At 60.5% G+C, this 26654-nt stretch overlaps 1 protein-coding gene across 17 annotated transcripts in view; it reads right to left on the bottom strand.

Moving 5' to 3' along the window:
* Window positions 1–26654, bottom strand: part of BAIAP2 (BAR/IMD domain containing adaptor protein 2) — a 70925-nt gene that overhangs the window by 21048 nt on the left and 23223 nt on the right. For 15 of the 17 annotated variants that reach the window (XR_005017933.1, XR_005017934.1, XM_036837923.1 and 12 more), the window contains exons 4-6: window positions 8317–8378; window positions 7516–7587; window positions 6763–6900 (exon numbers count right to left, since the gene is read on the bottom strand). The exons of 1 other annotated variant lie outside the window; for it this stretch is intronic. Coding sequence is in view for 14 of the 16 variants with exons in the window: in XM_036837923.1 (XP_036693818.1) it covers window positions 6763–6900; window positions 7516–7587; window positions 8317–8378 (272 nt within the window). In the remaining 2 variants the exon portion in view is untranslated. Of the gene's footprint in view, window positions 1–4732; window positions 5028–6762; window positions 6901–7515; window positions 7588–8316; window positions 8379–26654 lie in introns of those variants that run through there. One more of the 17 variants, XM_036837920.1, reaches the window with a different exon arrangement.

The following is a 26654-nucleotide window of genomic DNA, read 5'->3' as shown; positions in this document are numbered from 1 at the left end:
AAAAACAGGAACGCAAAATACCTCACTAGTATTTGTTATAATGATTGCGTGTCTAAATAACACTCTAGACATGTGCCACTAAATAAAACACTTCACCTATTTCTTCTTACTTTTTTACATGCCCACCTCTCAGTGCGAAAAGACAGGTGTGGTGTGCCTGGTGCTGCCCCGAAAGCCCTCCCAGCTCTGACAGCATAAGATGCTCCAGATTTCCCACGGTGCTATCCAAGTAGGCAGCCCAGTCTGGAGGAGGAATTGTGCGGCTTGATCTGGGGAATTGGGGGTAGGTTTGGGGGGGACCAGGGGAAGGGACAGAGTCCCCCAGAGGACTGAGAATCCTGATACCATCTGTGGACACAGAAGCCCTAAGAGGGCGCAGTAGCTTCTGGCTTCTCAGTTGTTTTTTTCCAGGAGGACCCCTAACTGCTTATACTCCAAGGAAAGAAGATGTCCCACTGCTGGGATGCGGTGCCTTGTCCACAGACCGCCTTTCACACTGAAGAGCTTTTTAAAATGAGAACAGCAGACGCATAAGGGGCTTAAACCACTGCCATCAAACTCCACGTGTTAACAGGAGCAGTCTCTGCCATTATCTTTTTTGAAGATCTAAATTATGGTTATTTTGTTTTTGCTTTGTTAATTACACATCCCTTGAAATAGAACAAATCTCTCCCCTTTCTCAGACGGCAATCTGGAGGCGCCTCCCGGAACAAGGGAGCCCAGTGAGGGGGAGCAAACTGCAGGAACCGCCTGCTTCAGTCAGCACAGGCCCCGGCAACAGCCCACACCCCACACCCAGAACACTCGAGGCCCCGCTCTCTGCGGCTCAGAGAGGGAACGGGGAAGATGGATCAGAGCAGAGGAGGGGGCCCCTGGCAACCTCAACCCCAGCTGGGTGGGTGGGCCCTCTGCCCTCCCAACGGCAGGAGCCTGCCTGTGTCAGCAGCTCCAAGTGCTGGGCTGCTGAGAGCCTGGCACTGGGCCGGCAGGGACCGTCCAGGGCCCTGGCCCTCTGCGTTCGGGCAGAAGGTTTGGCCCACACTGGGGGTGACCCCGCCCCACACCCACGCCCATCCATCTGCCTCCAGCCTTCTCTTCCTGGGCTCTCGCCTCTGCTGCGGTCTTGCCGGCCCCTCCCTCAGAGCTCAGAACCTACACAAGGGGTGGGAAGGACACACTGCCTCCCCGTGGCCCCCACCGGCCGGCCACACACCAACGCGAATCCCAAAGGCACGGACGACTGCTGGGTTTTCTAACAGTCATGGTGTCCCTTGGAGGACGAGGACTCCTGCCTAATCAGAGCTGGGCTGGGGGTGGGGCCAAAGGAAACAGAAACAGCAGAAATCCTTGGCCAAGTCCCTCCCGATCTATAAGGGGATCGTGCACCCAGAGCCTGACCAACTCCACCCAGCACTGCTTCCCAAAGTGCTTCACCCGGGATGGCTCTCGGCACCAGTCCCACCCCAGCCCGGACCCTTCGTCCGAAGCCCTGGAGACCGCCAACCGGCCAGGGGCCGGCTGTCCATCAGAATCACCCTGAAGCTTTGAGAATCTGACAGTCAGGCTAAAGTACAACCATGCACCCGCACGCCTGGGGAGGGGGACAGAGACAGGGCGCCAGACGAGGCCTGTGACCACGCCCCGTCAGACACACGGTACGCCCTCCACTGACTGTCCCCTGTAGCCGCCTCCACACAGATGGGCGCTTCTGTCAGCACCTGGTCCGGCGAGCACGGCCATGGCCAGAGGTGCAGGGCGTGACCTCAGCCGTGTGGGCAGTACTTGGTGTGCTCCCTACTTCTAGAAAAAACCCTCTGTCCTAGTTTGCGCCCCAAATGCCTCTAAGTGCCTGTTCCCTGACCTATAATTAAAATCAATTCTCTCCCTGGAAATCCCAAAACACAGTCTCAATTATCAGCAGTTCATGAAACTGGCCCAGTCCCACTAACGGGGAGCCCATCACAGATGGACTGACAGACAGACACGCTCACGGGGGACAAGCCTCCGCCCCGCTCAGGAGCTGAGGTGCCTTGGGGGAGGTGTGTAGGTGCTCCAAGGGTCAACCCCTGCCTGGCGGGTGCGCGGGGGCCTCTCTGCCCTCCCTGGAGAGCATCCTGCCCACGCTGAGCTCCAGTCGCGGAGGGAAAACACATGGACCAGGGGCTCCAGAAGGCTCACAGGTGACCCCAGGGATTGACCCAAGGAAGTCCACCCATCTCGGGACCACTGAGTCAGCCCACACCTGCATCCACCCGTGGGAGCCCTGGCCAGCGTATCCATACCTAGAAAACAGAGCTGCATGGGCTCCGTCGGTCTGGGGGTCCCACCTCCTCTGCCAAGAGGCGCCGCAGTTCACGTCAGCCCAGGGGCTTCTGTGGCTCGGGGATGCCCAGGTGGGGTCCCTGTGCCAGCTGTGGGGCCCAGGCCCACGCCCACCTACACATACTGCCCACTGGGCTACATGTGACCCAGGCCCCAGTGAAGGTCCCCGGAGTGGAGACCCTGGGGATACAGAGGGGGCTTCAGGAGAGCAGGGGGGGGACCACGGGTGCCTGGGGTCCTTCCCCACCTCCCCAGGGCCCCAAACAGTCTGGAATCCTGCCCCCACTTGGTGACAGCGTGCAAACACATCTGCTTGGAGTAAGCAGGTCTAGTGGCCAGGATGTCCTGTGGGTCCAGGCGAGGCCAAGCTCTCCAGGGCAGGGCCGTGAACTACAGTCTGGACGGACAGAGCTGCCCCCACGGCTGATCCGCTACCGGAGTGGACTGTGTGAGAGCTGGGGTGTCGGCCATTCTAAGAAATGGAGACAGGGAGAACAGAGTCTTGCTCTTCCTCAGGAAAAGAGTGTCTTGGGCTCCCCTGGTGGCGCAGTGGTTAAGAATCCTCCTGCCAATGCAGGGGACGTGTGTTCGATCCCTGGCCTGGGAAGATCCCACATGCCATGTAGCAACTAAGCCCGTGCGCCACAACTACTGAGCCTGAGCTCTAGAGCCCGCAAGCCACAACTACTGAGCCCACGTGCCACAACTACTGAAGCCTGCGCACCTAGAGCCCATGCTCCGCAACAAGAGAAGCCACCGCAACGAGAAGCCCACGCACCACAACGAAGAGTAGCCCCCGCTCGCCGCAACTAGAGAAAGCCTGGGTGCAGCAACGAAGACCCAACACAGCCAAAAATAAATTAAAAAAAAAAAAAAAAAGTACTTAAAAAAAAAAAAAGTGTCTTAAAGAACTTCTTGTGACTAGCAGGACCTCAGCCAAGGCGAGGGGCAGGGCCGGCTCAGCACACCTGCCCTGCCCAGGCATTTCCTCCAGGGGAAACTGGGGAGGGGAGGGGAGGGGCTGTCAAACCAAAAGGTGCCTAGGGCCCTCCCAGCCCCCAGCAGCCACGCCTCAAAGCAGACATCAGGCCCTGGCTCCTGGCCAGGTCTGCAAAGGTTCCAAGAACCAGAAGGAACAGACCCAGGTGCCAAAGGACCCTCACATGCCCAGGTGGGCTGGGCACCTCCACAAGGTCACCAGGTAGGCCAGAACCATCCATGGGCCAGGCGGCCAGCGTGCCTTCCACCGTCTCAGAGCACACGGAGCACCCACCCCCTCCAGCACAGACGCGGGGTGAGGGACTGAGGATGCCCCAGCCTGGCCTCTCAGGTTCAGCGCCACCAGGGAACAAAAAACACACCGGTTGGACTGTCGCTCTGCTTCCCACCCTTGGAAAGACAACCACAACCGGAGTAACATCACATGCCACCTGTCACTGCGTCAGCAGCCTGGGCTGGACGGCAAGCGGGACAGCGTGGAACACAGCCCCCAGCCCTCCCTGGGAGGAACTCGATTACTGGAGGAGGATCACTGCAGTAGCACCCTCAGGAGGCTAAGGGACAGGTAGAGAAGGGGGGTGGGATGGGTTTGGGAAAGACGAGGGAGGGGGTGGGACAGAGAAGGGAAACCGAGGAAGTGCACAGAACGGGAAGGGGTGACCTCGCTTTGTTCAGGCCCCAGGGCCCTTCCTGCTCTGAGATGGGAGGAAGGCCGAGGTACACCCCTCACAAGCGGGGAAACCAAGAGAGGACATGGAACTCGCCGTGATCACACGGCCAGTGCACACGGGGCACAGCTGGGATCCAAACCCAAACCCAACGGCCAGGGCCTCATGGCTGTGCCCAGGCGGGGACAGGCCACAGGGGGGCGAAGAGGAGGCCCCTGAGCGAGAGCCTCAGGGCAGATACCGGGAGGGGACTGGGCCTCACCGGGGGCAGCAGGGCTGTGCTGAGGAGACAGGGCAGAGGGGAGCCTCAGTTGTGGGGTGACCCTTGGACACGGGAAGAAAGGTCAGCACTGGATGTCTCCCAGGTCCCAGGAGGCCAGGGTGGACATGGCCGGCCTCACCAAGCTGGACAACTGCTGGGAGGCCCCCTGCAAGGAGAGAACCACCACCCAACTGCCCGTATGGAAAGACTAAGGTTTGCAGAGCCCGTGCTGTGTCCCCCTGGCCCTGCGTGGCTGGGGGAGCAGATCCCACCCTCTCGGCCCTGCAGGCCCAGACTCCAGAGTGGAGCAGTCAGGGCTCTCCCGAAGAGAGAGGTCTTGCAGTGGGTGGCGGGGGCTTTGGGGCAAGGAGAGTGGGCCACTGGGAACCAGAGGCAGCAGAGTCACGACGACCCAGGCCCATGGGGCTCCGAGTCATGTAGGAGTGAACACCATGGATGACGCCAGCCCACACGCACTGACCTCTGCCCGGCCTGTCCTCTCCCAGCCGCAGGACGCACCGGCCGGGACACAGTCCCTTCTGACGGCTCTCAGCAAGCTGGTCATAGCAGCACCAGCTCGTCCAGGGAGAGGGCCTCGGGCACAGGATGGAGCCTCCGAGTCCATGGCCGTAAAGGGGAATGAAGCATGGGTACATGATGATAAAAAGGAACGAAGCACTGACACACACAACGTGGACGAACCTCAGAAACATCACGCTGAGGGCAAGAAGCCAGACGCAAAAGGTCACATGTCGTATGATCCCGGTCATGCCGCTGGGGGGCGGGGAGGGACTAGTGAAGACGGGCTTTCTTTTTGGGGCCGTGAAAACATCCTAAAATGGACTGTGGTGACAGTTACACAACGCTATGAATGTACTCAAAATCAAACGGGTGAGTTACATGGTATGTGAATTACCTCTCGATGAAACTGTCACCAAAAAAAAAAAAGCACCTTAAGGGGCGGGGGCTGCACAGGCTGAACCCCTGGAAAGCCAGCCTCCTGTCCCTGTCACCAGGCCTCCAAACCAGTCCCCAGGGTTCCCTCAGATAGGGCGCTGAGGAGGCCACTGCCCTCCCAGGCAGCGGGTCAAGGTTTTCAGGAAACAAAATGGCAAAACACGTCAAGGATGGGACAGAACAGAAAAACGGACACACACCAGTGCAGGTGTCTTTCCAGCCCCGACCTCATGACCCGCTCCCAGGAGCACATCCTGGGCGGGGGTGACTCGGGAGGGTTTCCTGCAGCAGTGCTCTCGCCGCGGGGCGGGGAGGCCTCGAGGTGGTGACGGGTTACAGACGGTCTTTGAGACGATGGTCATGAGACTGTGGATGTGGGGAAACGCGTCTGACTTGGGGAAGGGAGGCTACAGAGAGGCGGGAGCTGAGTTACTGCGAGTACGTGAGGAACACACCTGAGTAAGGGGCTGCAGGAGACTGGCGGCTGCCTCCCACACGGCGGGCTGCGGTTCTCAGCTGCCGCTGCGCCACCCATCCTCTCCACTACGGTGCCCCAGGCACAGAGGGGCGTGGAGGCCGGGCCGCCCCGGGGGAGCAGGGGGCCTGCTAGTCTATGCCGTACTCAAGTGGGCAGGACTGGCCTCTTGGCCCTGGCGTGCTCCAGAGGTGCTTGCGCGCAGCGGTGTGGGCACCATGGGGCATGTGCGTGCACCATGCACAGAGGGCCCCAGGCAGTGCCCCCAGGCTCACTGCCCAGATTACTGGCAGGAAGGGTGGGGCTTCAGGAGGTGAGGGGTTCACCCCAGGGGTCACCCCCATGCCTGTGCCCAGGGGAAGCTTCCACTGCTGACCACTGGGGGCTATCCTGTTCCTCCTCCTTATCTGAGACGTGCGACCTTGGAGAGCAGCGTCTGGGCCTGATCTGTGTCAACTGGCTGCAGGGTTCTGGTGAATCAGGTGTATCAGGGCCATGCCCGTCACAGGCCATGCTGTCCTAAATCCTTGTCCCTCACCCCAGCACGTGACGTCTACAACCAGGGCTGCCCCTCCCGTGCCCTGCAATGCCATCTGCCTCACACTGCAGGGTCACTGAGATGCTGGACCAGCCAGCATCTACCTGCCCCGGGGTGTCTGGGTCTGTGCTGGGAGCAGGCATTCACAAGTCCATCAGAGTAACAGTCTGGGATCTCTCACCGAGGTAGGAATCCAGAGGAACAGGCAGGAAGTTTCCCTCTGGGTTCTGCTCCTTCGGTGGAGAGCCCTCTGGCACCCACCGAGGCTACAGGATGGGACTGCTGTCCTGCTGGCTCCGGGACGCCGGGCACCCACCACCCAAAATCCCCCAGGAGAGCGGAGCCTGGCTCTGCCCAGTTTCATCAGGAGGGATCAGCCTCGCCCCCCGAGACCAAGAAGGGTGAGTGCTGGGGACAGACAAGAGCGCCTGCCCTTCACCGCTCACTAAAAGGCCCGAGAAGTCCCAAAACCATAACCGGGGCCCCAGTGCTCCTGTGTGTCCCCAGGCTGAGCCCCCAGCACGCGGCGGCCAAGTCCCACCTGCAGCTCCTTGTCCGAGTACTTCTGGGGGTTTTTGCTGCCTTGGCTCTTCTTGCGGAGTTTCTTCAGCTCGGCCTGGCACTTGTCCAGCGCATCACCTTTGCTCCTTTGCTCCGTCTGGTATTTCTTCAGCGCAGCCTGAGATTCAAACAACAAAACCACGGGCAATGAGCTGGTGCGCCCCTCCCGCTCTCAACTGGGCCACAGCGGCCCCGACCCCGTGGACGGCAGGAATTGCGCAGCTGCAAACCTGAGGCCTCAGCTCTGCCCACCCTGGAGGTAAAGATCAGGGCTGGGAAAACCAGCCGAGCCTCCCTCTCTCCCACCCCAGGGCCGGAAGCACCTCAGATCAAATCATGTAATGAACACCGACAGAGCCCAGCCCCTCGCCCTTCTTGTCAACCTGGGAGAGGCAACAGGGCAGGGTCGGGGCATGAAGAACTCGAGGAAACGACAGCGGGTCAGAGGAGTTCACACAGGTTCCACAGGGCGGCTGCCTCACATCGTTTTTACAAAAAGCGGCCGAGAGGCGGGGGTAGCGGAACCTGGCACATGGGGCATCAGACACGAGAGTCCACTCACGGGGTCACATTTAGTCTCAAATGGGCATGAATGTCAGAGGAGCTGCAGGAAACCCACAGGATGGAGAGCTCACAGGAAGATGAAAACCGTTCAGACGGAGGGAAGGATTCACACACAGCAGAGGCCAAGCAGCTCAGGGCGACCAGCAGGTACAGGGCGGGCGCTACTTACGCTCAGGTACCTGGAGTCCAGCTCCACCTTCTGTTCCAGCTGCGTTAGCAGCTCATTGTGAAAAGACTTCAGCTGGACATGGAGAGAAAACAGCCGTCAGCTCCGACGTGTGGCCGCCCCGGGAGAGGGGGGGGCGGTCACCACGACCATGGCACCCGGTACGCTGGGCACCCCAATGGGAGAGAGGAGCTTGTCTGATCCATGAGCCGATGACCCCGCAGGGACAGGTGGGCCCCGCAGCGACAGGTGGGCCCCGCAGGGACAGGTGGGCCCCGCGGAGCCAGGCGGCCCCGGGAGCGAGCACTGAACTGAAGCGCGGCCTTCGACAGGCACGGAGGCTCTGCTTCCCTCGGGGAGACAGAGACCGCCGTCCCACTGTCCCTGCTCTCCCGTGCTGGCGGGTAGTACAGGCACAAGCTGACACGAGCCGTGGACCTGCTGGGTCCTGGCAGGACCTATAGGCTCGGTGCACCTGTGCTTCCCCAGGCCACCACTAGAGGTGTCCCCACCTGGCCCCACGGCCAGCTGAGCATAACACCCCATCTTGCCCGTGTCCTTTTCTTCCAGGTCCATCTGTATATCCTCAGCCCCCATGGTGGTCACATCCCTGGTGTGTGACTTCTCTCTCGGGCCCTGGGGGCACCCCCACCTCTCTGGGTATGACCATAGGAAGGCACATACTTCCCTAGTGGATGCATGGCCAGAGCACATGCCCGGCTCTTCCCCTCGCCTCTGACAGCACCTGCTCACCTGCATCTGCCCCTCCCTCCCCAGGGGCTGCACTGGGAGGCTGGGACTCACCATTTCTTCCAATTGATTTTGAATCTGCCTGTGGACTTCGGCCATCTGGAAGAGAACGTCCCCTGGGAGGCAGATGGCAAGAGAGAAAAGCAGGAGGAAAGTGAGCTACTCAGAATCACTGTCTTGTCACTCCCTCCACAGCTGGGGAGCGGGCACCGGTGGGCCAGGCACTGGGGTTGCTGTGGTCTGGAGACCGGCAGGCAGGGGTGTGCTGGGGGCAGGGGGAGGGGTGCCTCTCCAGGTGATGCCACCAAGAGGAGATGGGAAATTCTAGAATGACAAGGATACACAGTCGCTTGGTGTCTCTGGGGGTTTGGGGGCCTCAGGCATCTGCACTGGATCTGAGATTCACGGCAGAGGTGAGAAGACCGGAGACCCTGCGTTTGCAGGTTTCAACCCTGCGTGCGACCCTGTGAGCACATGCGTCTCCTCTCACAGGCGCCAACCACCACCGGCCCACCTACCTCGGGCCCAGGCAGAGGTAGCCGCAACATGCAGCCCCTGTGCGTCCCGGGACATGGCGTGGAAGGAGGGTGGCCGTGGAGGGAGGGACCCCGCGGCCCAAGACACGGCATGGTCAGCACAGTCCCAACACCCACCCCAAATCAACGCTGTGGAACAGAAGCTCCGAGCTGGGGCACGCACGGCACCTGCCTCCAAAGACCCTCAGGGCCACTGCCCACACCCACGGGGTCAGCGTGAAGGACCTCCTTGCACAAATGGCTCATTTCCTCCCCTGCAGAGGGTGGGTCTGGAACGGGCAGTGCGAGCTCCATTCATTTCATCGACAAGTATTTGTTCAGCAGCCATCTCTGGCGGCAGGCACTAACCACGCGCTGTGGCCACATGGAGGAGGGCCCGTCCCTGCCCTCGGGGGCAGTCACCTGCTGACTAACCCTGTCCCGAGGTGCTGCCTACACCAGGACGTCCCTCCCCTGCTCACATCCAGGCCACGCAGGGGTCACGTGACCCAGAGGATCCTTTTGGAGGCAGCCACAATGAGCACCTCTGGTCCCCATGAGGCCAGCCAGAAAGCAGAACAGTTCCTGTGGCCCCTGCCCTAATGGGATGACGCTGCCCACCCTCCAAGATCACAATGACAGCACACACATGATCCCCTGGGGTCGCTTTCCCTCCCAGAAGCACAGCTGGGTTCGGGGGACGGCCAGCTCCTCCTGGTCATCGGGCCGTTCCATCACCTGCTGGTGCTGTCGTAGCCCTGATGACCACAGAGCACGGTGATCACCACAGGCAGGAGCCTTAGGGACATATCTCCAGTCCTTGGGGCAGGCTGCCCAAGGTCAGTGGGCTGTTAAATGGCCGCAGTGCTGGCCTCCGCTGGCAGGTCCCGGGCCCTGCCTCCCAGGGTCACTCTCTGTTGTTGGAGTTCACGCGAGGGCGGCCTCTCCAGCCAGCGGGTGCCCCACCCCCGTCTGAGTTCTGAGTTCTCACTGTCAGTGCGCTGCTGGGCTGAGTGCCCAAAGGCCTGGCTTCGCGTCGGATGCACAGATTTCTGTCGAGGGAGGAGGAGGGGACAAGAGTGCTTCCGAAGGAGCCCCAGGGGTCACCGGGCAGCTGGGAGGAGCCACAGCGTGCCAGGGGGTAGGCCCTGCAAAGCCAACCGCATGTTCCTGTCAGGAGACAAGGTGGGGGGAGTTCCCTGGCAGCCCAATGGTTAGGACACCGTGCTTTCACTGCTGAGGGTGCAGGTTCGATCCCTGATTGGGGAACTAAGATCCTGCAAGTCATGGGGTGTGGCCAAAAACAAAAAAGAAAAAGGGAGACACAGGCATGCTGGTGGGTCCCCTCAGGATGGGGTCAGACCACACATAGCTGTGGTTCGCTGGGCCCTGGGCTGAGTGTCCAGCCTGCCGCCTGTGCCGCCAGTGCGAAGACCCCTTCCCAGGCACCACATGAGGAAGCACAGACCCCTGGGGGGCCCAGGCTGGCACCTAAGGCACCAAGCTGCTCACGGCTACTGCAGAGAGAGGAAGACGCCCAGGCCCAGCCTGAGGCTTCGAAGGATGCTCGAGGTCAGGGCCAGTGCCACGCCGTGTGAGCGTGAGCGAGTGGGTGGTGTCTGTGTGGGTGTGAGTGGGGGAGGGCATGTGTGTGCCAGAGTGTACACGTGTGTGCGTGTGGGTGCACAGGGTGCGCGTGGGGGTGAGTACGTGCATGGACACAGGGGGTCGGGTGTGGGTGTGAGCGTGTGTGGCTGTGTTGCGCGAGGGTGTTGAGTGGGTACACGTGTGGCCGTATGTGTGAGCCTCAGTCTCCATTCTCTCTCCCTGCAGCCCTGGGGTGCTGCTACGCCCCCGTGGACACGCGGCTCCAGGAAGCTAAGTGACCGGGCTGTGACCGGGTGGGCCACAGGGATCAGAGCCGGTCCACACAGGTCTGCCTCCAGGACCATGCTTGTCCACGAGCCGGGAGGGGGAGGACGGAGCGGGGAGGTGCAGGAGCAGGGGCAGACGCCAGAGCTCCTGATGCACGAATCCCCTAATGCAAAGTGATAAACATTTACTGAGCACCACGCATGCCGGAAGGGCCACGGACACCAGCACCAGGGCACAGGGGAAGGCCTGGCGGGGGGGGCCCAGAGTCCCTGGAAGTTACTTTCCACTCACTCAGGCTCCGAATGGCAGCCTGACCTCGGGCCTGACAGTGCTGTTGGGTATGGCGGGCAGGGAGGGGCGGCACCTGGGGACAAGAAGGCCCCACCCCCACCACGGCTGCCTGGGGGCAGCATGGTCCATGGTCAACCAACCATACACCGAGGGCTGAGCTGAGGCTGAGCAGCCCCAGCAGGATAGGATGCGAGTCTCACTCATCCTCTCCTGGCCCTCACCCCACTTCTACCCCATCCCGACCCCAGGGGGCGGTCTATGAGTCAGGGAATTGGCCAAGGACAACAGGGGACAGAAGGTGCCTGGTCCCCGTCCTTGGCTGAAAAGGAACCACCAAGACAAATACAAGCGGGCAGCCCAGGGGACAAGGCCAGGCTGCCACCACCCTGACCTGACCTGCTCAGACCCGCAGCTCCCGAGTGGGATGAGGCCCCCGGCACCGCCATGGCCTTGCAGCAGCCCCAGATCTGACATGCTTGGTGGGGATGCCGTCCTGAGTGTCAAGGGTGGCATGCACAGGAAAGCCAGACCCACAGGTCACCCTCTGGCCCTATGGGCTCTCTCAAGGGACATGAAGTCCATAAATAAGACACAGAGCAAGTGGCACTGTTGGCCACGCTTGAGGCCCCAGAATTGTAAATCAGTGTTCGGATCAAACTGAAAACACGTATTTCCTTGAAAGGCCACACAAAACTAGTTCAAGGAAAACATTTGAAAAATAACAACAACAACAAATACCAAGTCCTTTAGATAAAGAATTCCTGTTGCCAAGAAGAGTATGTGAAGCTTCTTGAGGATTCTGGACACTGCACCCCAAGCTCTGTCGATGCACTGGGACGCACCCCATCGCCTCCGCCCACCAGAGCCCCTGCCTGTGTCCCTGGGCACGCATGCGGGGAGTGGGCACATGCTCTGAGCTGCAAGCCAGTGGCTGCCACAAGCCGGTCCACACGGGGAATTTTTAAGGTGCATTTTACAAGCAGCTGCAGGAAGCCACGTGTACATGATGTCTGCAAGGTGGTGTGAGCGTGTACCAGCCACCAGGCAGTGGACCCCGGAGCACTGCAGGGGCACTGGGCCAGCTGCAGGGGGCGGTCACCCCTGCCCGGGGATGAGGCTGTGCCCCGAACTAGGCTTCCCAGGAATGCCAGGGGCCTCAGGCATTGGCACGGACACTCTCTCGTCCTCTCACCCAGGTCCCTTCCGGGTCCTGGGAGGCGGGCGAGTGAAGGTCCTTGGAGTCATGGGGCCGGCCAGAGCCTCCCCCCTTCTCTGGGCTCAAAGGCCAGCACGAGGTGGAGACACCTTCCCAGGCCCACCCCACACGTGGAGGAGGAGGCCACCGGGCTTTCTACCAGGCCTCATCTTGGAACCCAGGTCTCGGTCCACAGCACAGGTGGGCCCTAAACTCGAAAAACCAGGTTTAAAATAGAGCCCAGACCCAGCCTCGCCAGAGCAAAGAGCGGGGGAGCAGGGTAATCAGTTGTCACCTCTCATGGGACCGCCAGGGTCTCGAGGAGCGTGAACAGAGGGGGAGGCAGGCAGGTGGCCAGGCCCCAGGGCGCCACAGGAGGGGAGCGGGCAGGCCACCCTGGCACTGAGGAGGGTCTGGGAGCAGGCCATCGGGAGCAGGGACAGGAGAGGGCACACTTGGGTGCCATGAGGCTTCATCCAGGACAAAACCACGTCAGAAACACAGGCATCTGAGAATGAGGCGACGCCCTCCCACCCAGTGTTTATCCTGTAAGGAGGCAGCCAGGTCAGCAGTGAGTCACCTCCGGCTGCACACCCTTCAGCTCTTGAGTTTAAAAATTCCTGGTACTCTTGGTAACCTTAAACACCAGCCTTGTGTCTTTGAGTTAAGAGTGGAACTCGGTACACATGGCAACTCCCCTCCCCCAGGGGAAGGCAGGGGCTGGGGCAGCACATGCACGAACGCGCAAACACACATATGCACACGTAGGCACACGATGTAAGCAACGTGCTGTTCACCTCCCTCCCCTCCAGCACAGTCAGGCTGGACACAGGCTGGTTCTGTCTGGCGTGGCTAAGACAGCACAATGTCGGGACAGTCGCCACCACCTTTGCTCTGCACGATTGCGGCCTGGGAGCCTGGGTATCCTGCAGACGGTGCGTGTGCCCCTGAAGAGAGGCTGTGTGGCCTCGGGAGCCAGGCTGTGCCCTTGTCCCTCAGGGTGGTGGCCTTGCCCTTGGTGACAGGGGCAGAAAGAACTGGTCCAGCCTTCTAGCAGGGACAGGGCCCCCAACAAGGACACAACACTGGAGCTGGGGTGGCTGGACAGGGAGGGCTGAGGCCCAGGCCTGTGTAGCCCCTCACAGGCCACTCTGTCCTCAAGGAGCATCCACCACTCGTAATTCCAGAACGTTCTCGTCACTCCAGAAACCTGTCCCCATCAGCAGTCACTCCCCTTTCCCTCCAGCCTTGGACAACCACTAATCTACTGTTTGTACGGATCTCCCTGTTCTGAGCGTTTAGTATCAGTGGGATCCCGTGACACAGGCCCTTTGTGTCTGGCTTCCTCACCGAGCATGTTTTTCGTTTTTGAGGCTCACCACGTGGCAGTGTGTCAGTGCTTCATTCCTCTCCCAGCTGGATGACATTCCAGGGAATGAGCCGCATTTTGTTTATCCAGTCGCCCATGATGTCCATCGGTGGACATTTGGGCGTTTCCACTTTCAGGCTATTACAAATAGCGCTCGCTCCCGTGATAATCAGCTCTCCCTAGGAAGCAGTTTTATTTTATAATAACTCAATTCTTTTTGTACACAATCTTCGCAATATGATTTTTGAGGTTTTTTCCCATCGGCTTAGAGCAAGAGTCCACTAGCCAGCAGACCCTGGGGGGGAGGTGAGTAAAAGGGGAGCCTCCAGCCAGTACTGTGACCACGTGGGGGGCTGGAGCCTCAGAGCTGCCAAGCCCTCCCAGGTTTCTCCAGAGCCAGAACGAGCCCTCCACTGCCACGAGGGAGCCAGGGGCAGCGCCCCTCCAGGCGCCCACTGCCATCTCTGAGGGGACCGCTCCCTGCTCCAGGCTAGTCCAAACCCCCCTGGGAAGATGAGGCTGCAGATAGGAATAGGAACTGATTCCACAGTGAGGAGCCTGCCTCTCTTGCAAGTCTGGGTGACTCAGCAACCCTCTCGCTTCAGAGCTGAGTGGGGAGGTTGGGGGCTGTCCGCGGGGGACCCTCTGCCCTCGCTGGCCACCCCCAGCAGGAGCTGGCTTCTGCCAAACCTTGGGATCGTGAGCCAGAGGGAGCATCACGGCTCAGTCGCTCTGCTTCGTTTCCTTAAGTGTTTTATTTCACCACCGATACGAAAAAATTCCCAACAGACTCTCAAAAATGTTCACAGCCCCTGGCAAGAACCTCAGGACAAGGACAAGGTGGAGGGGCCTGGCGCTGGCCAGCACCTGGGGACCGAAGGCACCCACTGAGGGGAGAAAAAGGCAGAAACTAGAGACCCCGTCAGCACAGAGGGACCGGGGCGATAAGCTGGAAGGTGCAGGGCACAGCTGAGGAGGGGGAGGCCCAGGTGCAGGAAGGCCCCACACCCGGGAGGATGGCAGTGGGGCAGACACTCAACAGAGCAGCCTGGCAGGACCACAGCTCACAGGAGGGGAAGGGGCGGAGCTGCTCTCGCTTGGAGCTCCAGGCAAGGTCAGGCGGCACCCTGCTGTGATGTGGCCCCGACCTATTAGCAGACGACACAGAAGGATCAGCCACCCACCCCGGGTGCTCTCAGAACTTGTAGACGTTCCACCCCGGGTGCTCTCAGAACTTGTAGACGTTCCACCCCGGGTGCTCTCAGAACTTGTAGACGTTCCACCCCGGGTGCTCTCAGAACTTGTAGACGTTCCACCCCGGGTGCTCTCAGAACTTGTAGACGTTCCACCCCGGGTGCTCTCAGAACTTGTAGACGTTCCACCCCGGGTGCTCTCAGAACTTGTAGACGTTCCACCCCGGGTGCTCTCAGAACTTGTAGACGGTTCGGAGGAGCAGTCGATTTACACGTGTTCGGGGACGTAGGGCCCACCACTGACATCTCAGATCTCAGAAACATTCAAGTGTTTCCCCAAACTGGGCTCTCTGGGAAAAGATAAAAGATTCTAGAAGACTAGAGAAAATTACAGGTACCAGATTTTTAAAAGGGACCGACTCTAGAAATTGCAGGTTGGTGTCTTCATGTGAGAGTTGTTACTGAGATAAAGGTGACCCGCTCGCAGCCTGGGGCACTCGCTCACCTTCATCGTCACCACACTGACGACTGCTCCGTGAGCACCTGCTCCATGCAGGTGCCGCTCCAGGTGAGACAGTGAACCAGAGGCCCTGCCTCTGTGGTGCCTGCACTCTTTCCTGGGAGGCAGACAAAACATGGGCCAGTGAGGAACGAGGAAGAGTGAGGGGCAAGTGGGCCAGGCAGGTCAGGAAGGAGGGCCACCCGAAGGCCGGGAGGACGAAGGATGCCTGTGGCTGCCGATGGCACAGAGACGGCGGGGAGCGGTCTGGCAGGGAGCCTCATCTCGCTGATTCTCGAGCCCCAGACCAGCACAGGTATAGCCCCACCCCTACCTGAGCTCCACAAGGCACCAGGCAGTCCCCCAGGGCACTGAATACTGACACAGGGGACCTGAGTGTGGCTGGAGGCCGGGTCTACAGCCACACCCAGAGGGTTCCATCCAAGGCCCGGAGATCAAAGGGGCCGTGAATCTGTTCTTATCAGCGCTTAGAAGACAGACAACTCTCCTCCCAGCCCAACCTCCAAACCTCCCGAAAGCAGCTAAAATAACAGAGCGGGTACCCGCTCACCCCTCACCAGGTTCCCTGGCTCTCTTTCCGACACATGCACCTAGGTACCCGTGCACACACTTTTTGGCTGAACCACCTGAGACGGTAATGAACATCACGGCGTGGCCAGCATGTCAACTTCTGCACCTGGAGAGCACGGACCTGTGTGCACAGGCCCACAGCCAGCCCAACCCAAGGACAGTGGCCACCGACACAGACCCTCTTCCATCAGCACCCGCACCTCGGGGGCTGGGTGCCCCAACTCATCGCCGCCTGTGAGCTGCTCCCCAACCCTGGACCTCACGCGCGGCTCTTCAGGTCTGTGTCTCTGTCTCTGTCTCTCTCTCTCTGTCTCTGTCTCTCTCTCTCTGTCTCAATAAGTCAGCATACTGTTTATCTAAATGCTGCTCTGTGAGCATCTAGAACAAGTAAGTCATAAACAGGCTTAATCGTGGGTTATGAGGACTTAACCTTCAGCGGCACCAGAATTCTTATCTTTCCTCTGTGGAGTCGGGAGTCTTCAGCCTCTTTAATCCAGAAGAGTCCTCTCGAGTTGCATCTCTCACAATGCTGACATTTTTAAAGACTCAGGCTGCTTTTTTGGTTTTTTCTTTTTGCAGAAAAAACACATGTTCTTATAATCTGCAAATGACAAGAAGCTCAGAGGGAGCGTGGATCTGGGAGACTGGGAACAAGCCGGGGTGGGAGGGGGGCTCAGGCCCCAGAGTCTGGCCGCTCAGGCTGGCGCCCGGCAGATCTGTGCAGCTCCCCACCTTGTTCTATGAGCCAAGGGTGGACCAGACTCCACCTGAGGGCCCCTCCTGGGCCATAACGCTAGACTCCTAATCCCAAAGGAGCGAGGACAGGATTTCAGGAGGAGATGAGTTATCACCCATTTAGGCTTAAAAAAGAACACGTTTTTGCCAAAGCAACACAGACCCGAGAAAGCCTGCTTTGAGATGGTTCCCATGAAGACAGCCAGCGGCCTGAGCTGACCCCCAGCAAAAGCGAACAACAGCACGGGATGAAGAGGGTAAGGACCCGGCTGCCGGACCCCAGGGCTGGGCACAGCTGCATGGAGGGCCAGGTCCCTCCCCCAGAGCACTGTGACCCCCACAGTGGAGCATCACCCCCAAGATCAGTGTCCGGAGGGCAACCCAGTGAAACTTCTAAAACCTGATTAACCCAAGAAGTGGGAGGAAGCTGGGGACCTGAGGTGGGGGAGGTCACAGAAGGCAGTTTCAATCTCTGGAAGGCACAGGAGGCTGAGCCCTGGCTGGGGGAGGGGTGGGAAGTGTGGAGGTGGGGAGGGGCCTCCTCCAAAACCCACTGCCACAGAGCAGGACCAACCCCCAGGGCAGAGACCAGCCTCCATCCTGGTGCCTGTCCACCAGCCAGGGGATGTCCGTCAGGGGGCCCACCTGGGGGTGACAAGTCCTGATAGTCCAGGCACCTGCGGGGAAAAGGCTCCAGGCCTGGGCTGACCTCACTGTCTCATGGGTTACGTGTACATGTTTGTACCTCATCCCAGGATTAAATCAGTAAGACCACGTGTCTCCTGATTAGGGGGCTGGGCTGACAAGGCACACTGCACAGCCCCTGACCCAGAGAAAGAGCTGGGCAAGTGTTTGCGCCCCTGCCAGTAACAGTGACAATGACAGCCAGGAACCTGGGTGCAGCTCCACCTTGACATCAGCGGTCCTGCCACACACACCCTCTTTCTTTAAGCAGGAGGATGGTGGGTGAAGAGGTTCAGGAACTGGGCAATAAGACAGGGAAAGCCCCCTGCCCACATGCATGTTCCATCCTTCTGAGGAGCTGGGCCCCGGCCGGCAGGAGGGTACCACCCATGTGTGGTCAAGGGCACCACTGGTGCCCTTTCTTCCCCTGCCTATGTCCTTCGTCCCTGATGCCAAAGTCAGGCCTGGGCAGGGGTCCCCAGTGCTTGATTTCTTGCTCACCACCCCCATCCTCACACCTGTGTCCTTCCCACTGTGAGAGGGCTGTGTCTGTCTCTGACCCTGGCCGTGAAGACGGGACACTGCACAGGGCTCTGTGGACAAGAGCCTGCGGGGCTCCCATGAAAAAGTGTCAGTGTGCAGGGGGAGCTGATGCTACGAGAAAGTGGGTGTCTTCAGCAGCATTACAAATGTGGTGGACGCTGATGAGAGCCCGGCTCCCCAGCTGCCTGGATCTGGACCTCTCAGACCATGCTGGGCACTCCCAGAGCACAAGCCTTCCAGGACAGGATCTGAGAACATGTGGGAAGAATGGGAACATCCAGCGCTAAGTCCCTGCCCATGTGGCTCATCCTTAAGGGCTCCCTGGGCTGCCACAGCCCTGAAGGCCAGTCCTGTAACCTGCTGGCCCCCCACCTAGTAGACGTCAAGCCAGATCACCCCAGGACATGAGCACCCCAGCCAGATTCCCAGCCCAGATGGGTCCCCAGGAGCAGCCTTATCGTGCGTTGGGGAGGGTCCTACCGTCCCTCCACGGCCAGGAGCCACCTGCCGAGGCCCCGCCCCAACTCCAAAGTGGCTGATACTGCTCCTCCTGGGGATAAAATTGGGTGACCGGTCAGGGGGCAGCCAAGCCCAGATGCAGCTAGAAATGAGCCGTCTGAAAAGGCAGGGTGGCCCAGGGCTGTCAGCTGCACCACAAAGGTCAAAGTCCTCCCGGACCTGGGGTTACAGTGCCAGGTCTCTCCAAGGGAGAGTGGCCCTTCTCTGCCGGCACCGCCACGTCAGGCAGGGGCTGGGGTGGCCGGGAGGCTGTGGCCCAGGTGGAATTGAGAGCAGAACGTCCACACGGTTACTGACCAGTAACAAGTCGACTGACCAGTGCAGGCGTCACATGAAGGATGATCTGGGTGGGGTCACGAGGTACGACTGCAGGGGTGCCAGGACGGCCCCTCTGCTCCCTGATCAAGTCCAGCCAGGGCCACCTTAGCAACCCTCCCCCCCACTAGAGGAGCCCGACAGAGTGTGAGGGGTGGAGCTTGGGGGACCATGGTGAGGACCATAGCAGCCACAGGCCTGCCGGGAGCCCTCACCCCACCTGGGCACTGACACCAGACCCCTGACTACCTCTCCAGGAGAAGCAGAGGTGAGACCAGCACAGCCGGGACTCTGCGACCACGAGACTAACGTGTGTGGGCATGTGCTGCGGTGGGGTGGGCAGGAGTTCTCTGCCTCCTCCCAGGTAGAGCCACGTGCTGGAACAGTCCTCAGCAGCCCCAGAAGGTGCTGGGGGTGCAGAGAAGGTGTCTGACCTTCCTTTGGAGACTAAACCTCCAGCCCTGTCTTTGCAGAGCTGGACTTGAACCTGGCGAGCAGGACGCACTATTACTGCCAAGTGGTCATGGCGTTCCTTTTGGTCACCGGCAGCCACCGAGGGCGCCAAAACACTCGTTTCTTGAGGATCTGTCATTTTAGGAGGAGCCAGAGCTCCCATTCCCTGCTGGTGGCCAAGGGGCTCTTGAGCCAAGGGATCAGCTGCTCAAACTTGGCTGGGAGCGCCTGTTGCCTCCTGAAGCCTTCTGAAGCAAATATCCATAATGCTCAATTATTCTGGTGGCTTCCAGAGCGGAAAGGCGCCTCTGAGAGCTCATTAGCATACGCCTGAACAAGGCACGAATATAGAGCTCTCGTTCCGGAAGACAGACAGCCGAGGGCTGCGGGGGTGTCGCGTCGGCCGTGAGAGCCACCGGTATGGGATGCAGAGCTCAGACAGCACTGAGGGACCCCTCTGGGATCAGCCACCAACCCCCCCATCCTCCCTGCTGGCCTCAAAGCCACCAGGTCCTCCCTGGTAGAAGCAGGGTTCTTCTCCTGCCTACAAAATGGCAAAAAATGGCAGGTGGCCAAAAGGATAACCAGGACAAAAATCGATGGCTGTTGCCATGGTGATGATAGCGGACAGTGACCCTCCCTGACTGCTGCTCTGAAGCAGAGCAAGACCAAACGGCCCCTCGGTGTCGGTATCAGTGTTGTGTCCAAAGTGGACGCCCAGGCACCGGAGTGTCGTGGCACGAGGTGGAGGAGGCACCGACCACACGTGGCCCAACCGTCCGGGCTGGCCTCCTTCCTGTCCTGAGCCTCTGCCCTACCTGCTCCGGGTCAGGTCCTGGACCGGCATCGGCCACATAGGGAGTCTGATAAGATCTCAGAAGCTCAGGCCTGCCCCGGGCCTCCTGAAGCCAAATATGCATTTGGATGTGTCCTCGGCCAATCCACACGCTCTCAGGCATCCACAGTTACACTCGGGGCTTCGGGGTTCCCAGGCTGGCCGCCCAGGCCGATGGAGGGCTGCTTCAAGGAACTGGCCGACAGGAGGCCGTGGAGCGTGTGGGCTGAGCCTGGGCGACAGGGAGGCGGGGACTTAGGGTCAACCTGGCGTCCTCTCCCCATGGGCCGGGCAGGCGCTGGCTGAGCCGGGTCCCCGCAGCAGCAGCAGCAGGAAAGGGCACTGCGAGACGCCGGCTGTGCTGCCGGGAGACAGCACGGCAGGAACTCACATCGACAGACCCTCCACCCGCCAGCATCACCGTGCTTCAAAAATGCCATCTTTTCTCCTGCCCGACGCGACTCACAAGGGGACAGGGAAACGTGGGTGTGGACAGAGGGAGGGGTTTTCCTCCCACATTCCCACCCAGAGCAGGGACGTGAGTGGACAAGGCCACAACCCCTGACCACAGGAGGCCACCTGGACCTCGGCAGGGCGGGCAGGCCGGGCCCAGAGCTGGAAGGTGCGTGGATGGCGCTCCTCCAGGGCGGCCACCCTCCAGGGGGTCACAGCCCCGTGAGGCTGCGCCCCAGGCCGGGCAGGCACCGCTGCTCCGATCCTCACCAAGTGCCATGAAGGCCCCCCCAGAAGCGGTGGTGGCGCCCCATTAACCTGCCCACTCATGCCCCCGATTAACTGTCCAAGTGGACATCAGCTCTCCTGGGGACGGTTTCTCAGGCATCAACTTGCTCTAAATCATGTGAGACACAATCCGGAACAGGCCCAGTTGAGGACTGCTCATCAGGTAATCAGGCCTCTGCAGTTGGAGCGTCCACAGTGCCTCTGACACACCTGCCCTCCTGCCAACGCCGGGGACCCAGGGGCCAGCACCCCTCGGAACAGGCAGAGACCTGCCACAGAGGCTCCCGAGCCGGCACCTGTGCCCGCCGGGCCCCCCGCCATGCGTGGGATGCTCCAGGGCCACCGGCTCTCTGCTGGAGGATAAACGAAGGACCGCTTCCTCCTCACTCTCACTTGGGGGCGGGGAGCTACAGACACACTGAGAACACAGCACACGCTGCCGGCGGGACCTCAATTCAGAGGAGGCACGGCGGGGTCACAGGACTGGGGGCCCCCAGGGCCCTCCAGCCACCCAGGCACTCGAGTCAGACTGGCCGTGGTGGGAGAGCCCTCACAGGCGTGCTGCTGCAGGATGGGCTTTAAAGGACCTCGGCGAGCCTCCTGCTGCGGACCCAGCTCAGGTCACATGCTCCCCCTCAGTGGGAACAAGCCCCAGGCCCGGTCCTCACAGACCCTGCCAGCCCCACCTCACCACCAGAACCAGGCTCAGAAAGAACCACAGCTAAGGGCCCCCTTCCCCTCCTCCCAAGCAGGACCCCCAGGAACTAGTCCAGAGGGTGTGGGGTCACCACAGCCACACACCGCTGTTCCCTATGGATGTTCCCACCCTGGAGTGGGCCCTCGGACACCGAGGAAGCATGAAAACACCCTGAGCCGTCTCTCCTGCTATGGCCAGAGTCGCTGAGAACAGGCAGATCCAATTAAGATGTTTATTAATCCCTCCTGACAAAGGCTCGAGCCAGCCCCATAAAGCTCTCATCAGGGCAGGCGAAGTGGACACGCTGGAGCCCCTGGCCCTTCACACCAGTCATGAGAGTCCAGGGGGCCCTGAGAGGGGACCCTCAGATTGCCCTCTTACCCGGTGCTCAGCCCCAGGCTTTGACCTGTCCAGCATCCACACAAAGCCGGACACGAGGACAGAGACTCTGCAAAAAATCTGCCGGCTGTCAAGATCTGCTCGAGGCCTGAGGGAGGCCAGGAGAGCGTGGACCCTATTCCTGGGGTTCCGGTGACTGCCTGTGTGCTGGCCACTTCTCCCAGGGGCTAAGGGACACCCCCTCCATGTGCTATGGCGGGGGTTGCTGGTGTTATCAGCTGGGAAGAGGAGGTGAAGGCAGGATGCAGGCAAGGAGCCCACCCACTCCAGGCCAGCCTGGGGACACCAGGCCATCATGGGACCACAGTGTAGGGCGACATGGGTCCTCTGAGTCAGGACCCTCAGGGATGTGAAATCGTCCTGGCTCCCACTGTGCAGCTGTAATTAAGTCCTCCAAGTGGCGTCTGTCAGGTTTACCAGTCAAAGGTGGGGTCTGACAGCAGGTGGATGTGAGACAGACTGTCACCCACCTGCAGGGAAGGCAGGGACACACTCGGGCTGCCCAGCCAGGTGTTGACAGCTCTGCATGACATGGAAGGGGCCGTGCTGCAGCCCGACGACCTCCCGGCCTCCCAGGGAGCACAGGAGCCGACCCGGTGGGCAGCCCCCGACCTGGTGGATGGCCTGTGGCACCATCTCAGAACTGCCTCTGCCAAGGAGACTATCCGGCAACAGTCTCAAAGGCCCCTGGGGTCACATGGCCCCTGCATTTCAGCGACCCACGCGCAGGAAAGGGCCACCCCGTGCCTCTAAGCATGAGGCTGTCGTGGGAAAGTCAGCCGGCATCTGCAGGAACCAGAAGAGGTAGCCAAGTCCCACGGGGCGAGTCTCCAAAGGTGGCATGGGACTGCCTGCCTCGGTTCTTCACTCGGGTAGCTGGGCGTGGACAGCAGCCAAACGCCAGGGGAGTGTTCAGGCCACACCTTAATCCAGTGACTCAGCGGCCAAACCTGGCCCAGTGTCAGGTGCAGGGAGCCGCCTCCTGCCCCGAGGCCCCGCCCAGCACAGAGCTCCCGCTCTCTCACGGGTGCGGGTGCAGATACCAGTATGGGTGCAGGCAGGTGGCGGCCCAGCACAGGCCCAGGGCACCTGCAAGCACACACACGCCCGGGATCACAAACAAGCGAGCTCTTCAAAGGCAGAGAACACAACAGAGGCTCGGGAGACGGTGAGGGCCAAACAAAACGGCCGCTCAGCCGCTGGCCCTCGCCTGCGCAGATGGACAAAACGTCCAGGTGAGGCTCTGGCAGAGGCCCTGGACACAGGCTCTGGAGGGACGGGCCCAGCGTGAAGGTCGGCCACACACGGAGGAAACAGAGGGCTCAGGGCAGGCTGGGCCCTTCGTTGCAATGATGGCCTCGTGTTAGTGCTGCCAGCCAGGAAAGCCTAGAATGCTCCACAGGATATGTCACCTTAGCCTCCTGCACAGACACAGGGCAGCTGACTGACCCTCTTCTTGCATGAATGATTCTGGCACAGAGCCCCTGAGTCACCTGCCCATCTGAGCACTGTGCCCGGAGCCCAGGTGCATTGGACTCTGGCCTCCACCTCTTACTCCTGCCTGTGCCGGGCTCAGTCCTGCTCTTTGCACAGTGGCTTTGGGGAGTAGAGCTGGGGGCCTGGCTGCAGGGGGCCACCCAGCGGGCAGGATGTGCTCAGGAGTGCCAGCTCCCTGGGGACTACTGCAGATGGTGGCACGGCTGTCGGTGAGGGGGACAGGACAGTGGCCTCCCCTGCACAAAGGATGAGGTCAAGGTCGATGGTGGCACCCCCAGGAGCAGGGGAGCAGGGCACCCCAGGGGCCAACACCGGGGAAGAAACCAGCAAGCAGGACAACACAGAGACTGCACCAGTCTGATGCTGCACCAGGCCAGTTGTGGAGTGGCCGTGATGCTGGAACAGAGGGCCCGGAAGCCAGCCTGTCCACTGCCTGGACTGGGGTCCCCCACACATGTGTGCTTTCAGCCCCACGGCCAAGGCCGGGCTTGCTGACAGTGCACACGGGGGCTGGATGGAGAAGCGAGGAGGTGCCATCGGGATCACCCCAGGGGAGCAGTGACAGGGCGCAGGTGAGATGCCACCGTACTTGGTCTGTGCCAGCAGGGGACAGGCACCGGGGGGTCTCCACCTGCTCTCTCTGCTTTGATATGACCTGAAGTGTCCTGTGACTTAAAGCTTAAGGCAATGGGAGAGCCCAGAGGGGCCATGGCATTGCTGACAGCGCCCAGGACAAGAGGACAGCGTCTGCACTGTTCCCTCCTTCAGGGCAAAAGGAGCCTGACTGGAGATCCGACCTCCCCGACCAGCCCTGGAGCCCACGCCGGAGCAGTCTGGAAATACCCACTCTGCGTCATGCTCCCCACCATGCTGGCATCTCAGGCTGCCCGTGTCAGGGGGACGGGGAGAGGCTGGGTGCACCCTGCTGTGGCCAGCAGCAAAGGGGCCACCTGCCCCCTATGCCCTGTGGCCTCCAGGCTCAAGGTAGAGAAAGAAGCAGGAGAAACAAACATGAAAACATGCTCACTTCCAGATCTTAGCAAACCCCCAAGTTTGTGGTCTACGAGCTTGGAGAGTGAGCCCCCTCAGGGTGCTGTGATCGGGGTCACCCTCCCTTGGGCCACCATCCTGGCTCCTTGGTCTGGGGAAGGCCTGGGTCTGCACACACCGGGGACTGGCCTGGAGCCTCGGACCCAGATGGGACACCCGCGCTGCCCTGAGCTGCCGGTCAGCCCCACGAGCACAGAAATCCGTGAGGAAAGCAAGCAGACAGGGCCTCGGAAAAGCTGCCCCGAGTACACAGATCAAAGAGACGGGGATGGCCTCCATAATCACCTGCCTGGGGGCGGCACCAGGTGTGCCTCAACGGAGCTGTGAGGGGGGCGGTCAGGGAGACAAGTCCACGGCAAGTGTGGGTGGCTGCTGGCGGGGGATGAGAGGGCGGTGAAGCGATGGGGAAGGCGGGCATCCCTGCACCCCGACTAAGCAGCCTGCCTATCAAAGCGAACCCAGAGCCGAGTGGAGTGAAGATGAGAGGCCGTCTCCTCTGTGAGGTCTGGAGCTGCAGCCCCAAGCTGCCTCCTGGCCACAGGACCAAAGGCAGAGCGGCCACTCGCTCTCCACAGGGACAGGGAACAAAGGGGCAGCAGCTCAGCGACTGGGCTGTGACTTCTGACCTCCACGGGCCTCAGCCTCACTCTCAGCAGGAGACCTCACGTCAGAAGCCTCTGCTCTGGTGATAAGGGGTCCAGCTCTGGGCAGTACGTGGTCGGCTGACGTGGCGGGGGGGCGGGGGGGGGGGCGATGTGCTGCTCAAGACCCTCACTCTATGCAGGAAGGACGCAGCGCAGGGCTCGCAGGGAGATGGGGAGGGGGTGCAGTACCCTCTGAAGCATTAGACGAGGGTCGGCATGGCTGAATCCCACACCGTCCTAGTGGGCTGTTGGCCCAGGGAGCAGAGCAGGAGCCAGACAGCTCCTGCCCTTCACGGGAAAGAAAAGGCAAGAAGAACTGGAAGAACGGGGCAGGGATCAGCAGAGGACGGAGGGCGACCGGGGAGTGGCCAGGGCGTCTCACTGCTTGCCTGGCAATCCCTGACCCCAAAGCCACCAGGGGCCACACCCAGAGGGACCCCAGCAGGAAGTGGGCAGCAAGAGGGCAGATGAGGCCCCACTTTGCAGGGCCTCGAGGTTAAGTCTCTGGTCAGGAGCCCGGCGCCTGGCTCAGGACGTCGTCAGTGTGAACAGAGCTCCCTCCAGGCTGCTGCCACACCTCGGCTGGAGCACCACCTCCCCAGAGGCACTCACCCCTTGAGGGCTCTGGTTGATCCCCAGGACAGCAGAGACCTCGCATCTCTTCCCTCCCATCCTGGGGAGTAAGGTCTATCGAGAAGAAAGTGGTCAGAAACGAGTAATTCCCCAGGGCTGCAGACAGGAAGGGTGGAGGAAAACAAATTCAGCATGAAACAAAACAGACTGAAAACAGGGTTACTGAGAACAGAGAAGTTCCCCTCATAAAGTTCAGCTTGTCAGGAAAACACGACCACACATAACTTGTAGTTTACGCACTCAATAACTCAGCTGGAAAACACATAAAGCAAAAACCTCACAGAGAAACTGATGAGCCCATCTTCCTGGGGAGTAAGAAAAACGCCTCTTTCACTTACTAATAAGGAGGTGGAATTACTGAAGATTTGAACGCAATTAGGAACCCTGCACCCAGAATCGGAATAAGCAGGGAACATATGTTCTCTTCAAACATAACAGACACCTATAAACATGGGCCACATGCCAGACCAAACAGCCTGTCAATGAATGTCCAAGATTCAGATAATTCGGGAATCAGCACAGGCCCCCCTACCTGGGGTCCCGACCAGCTTTTGGGGAGGGGGAGCTCATACAGATGCCCAGGGCCACAGGCAGAGCTAACGAGACCAAGGAACTGAGAAGAAAACGTTTCCTAGGCAAGTGACCCAGTGACATTGTTCCATGAGGACAGTGGCCAAAGTGCACCACCAAACCCCAATCCCCACCACACTCCAGCCAAGAGCAAAGGGTCCCAAATCTGAAATTTCTGCCACTTCTACCAGGGCCTCAAAGCTCAGAAGGACCTGGAAGCCCTCAGCTTTCTCAGCAGGTCACTGCAGGGCAGCCCCAGGACGGGCATCGCCCCTGGGCTGGGTCATCGGCCCCTGGTACACGGGCACCCAGCACGCCCCAAGTTATAACAAAGCGGAAACAATTGTCCTGCTGGTATCCAAGATGCTGGTCCCAGTTTGGTTTTCCCCTCCCCTCCAGCACCAGGTAGACCAGAGCTGCTGCCTCGGCGCCTGGGGTTTGGGTGGCCTGCCGGGTGGGACCCGCCCACACAGAGGGGGGCACAAGGGCACGGGAATAGAAGGCAGCAGTGCCCAGCCTCACTCAGACAGGAGCACTGCGAACCCTCAC

The sequence above is a fragment of the Balaenoptera musculus genome, chromosome 20, assembly GCF_009873245.2.
Source record: "Balaenoptera musculus isolate JJ_BM4_2016_0621 chromosome 20, mBalMus1.pri.v3, whole genome shotgun sequence".
Taxonomy (NCBI): domain Eukaryota; kingdom Metazoa; phylum Chordata; class Mammalia; order Artiodactyla; family Balaenopteridae; genus Balaenoptera; species Balaenoptera musculus.
This window is presented reverse-complemented; position numbering and strand designations above follow the sequence as displayed.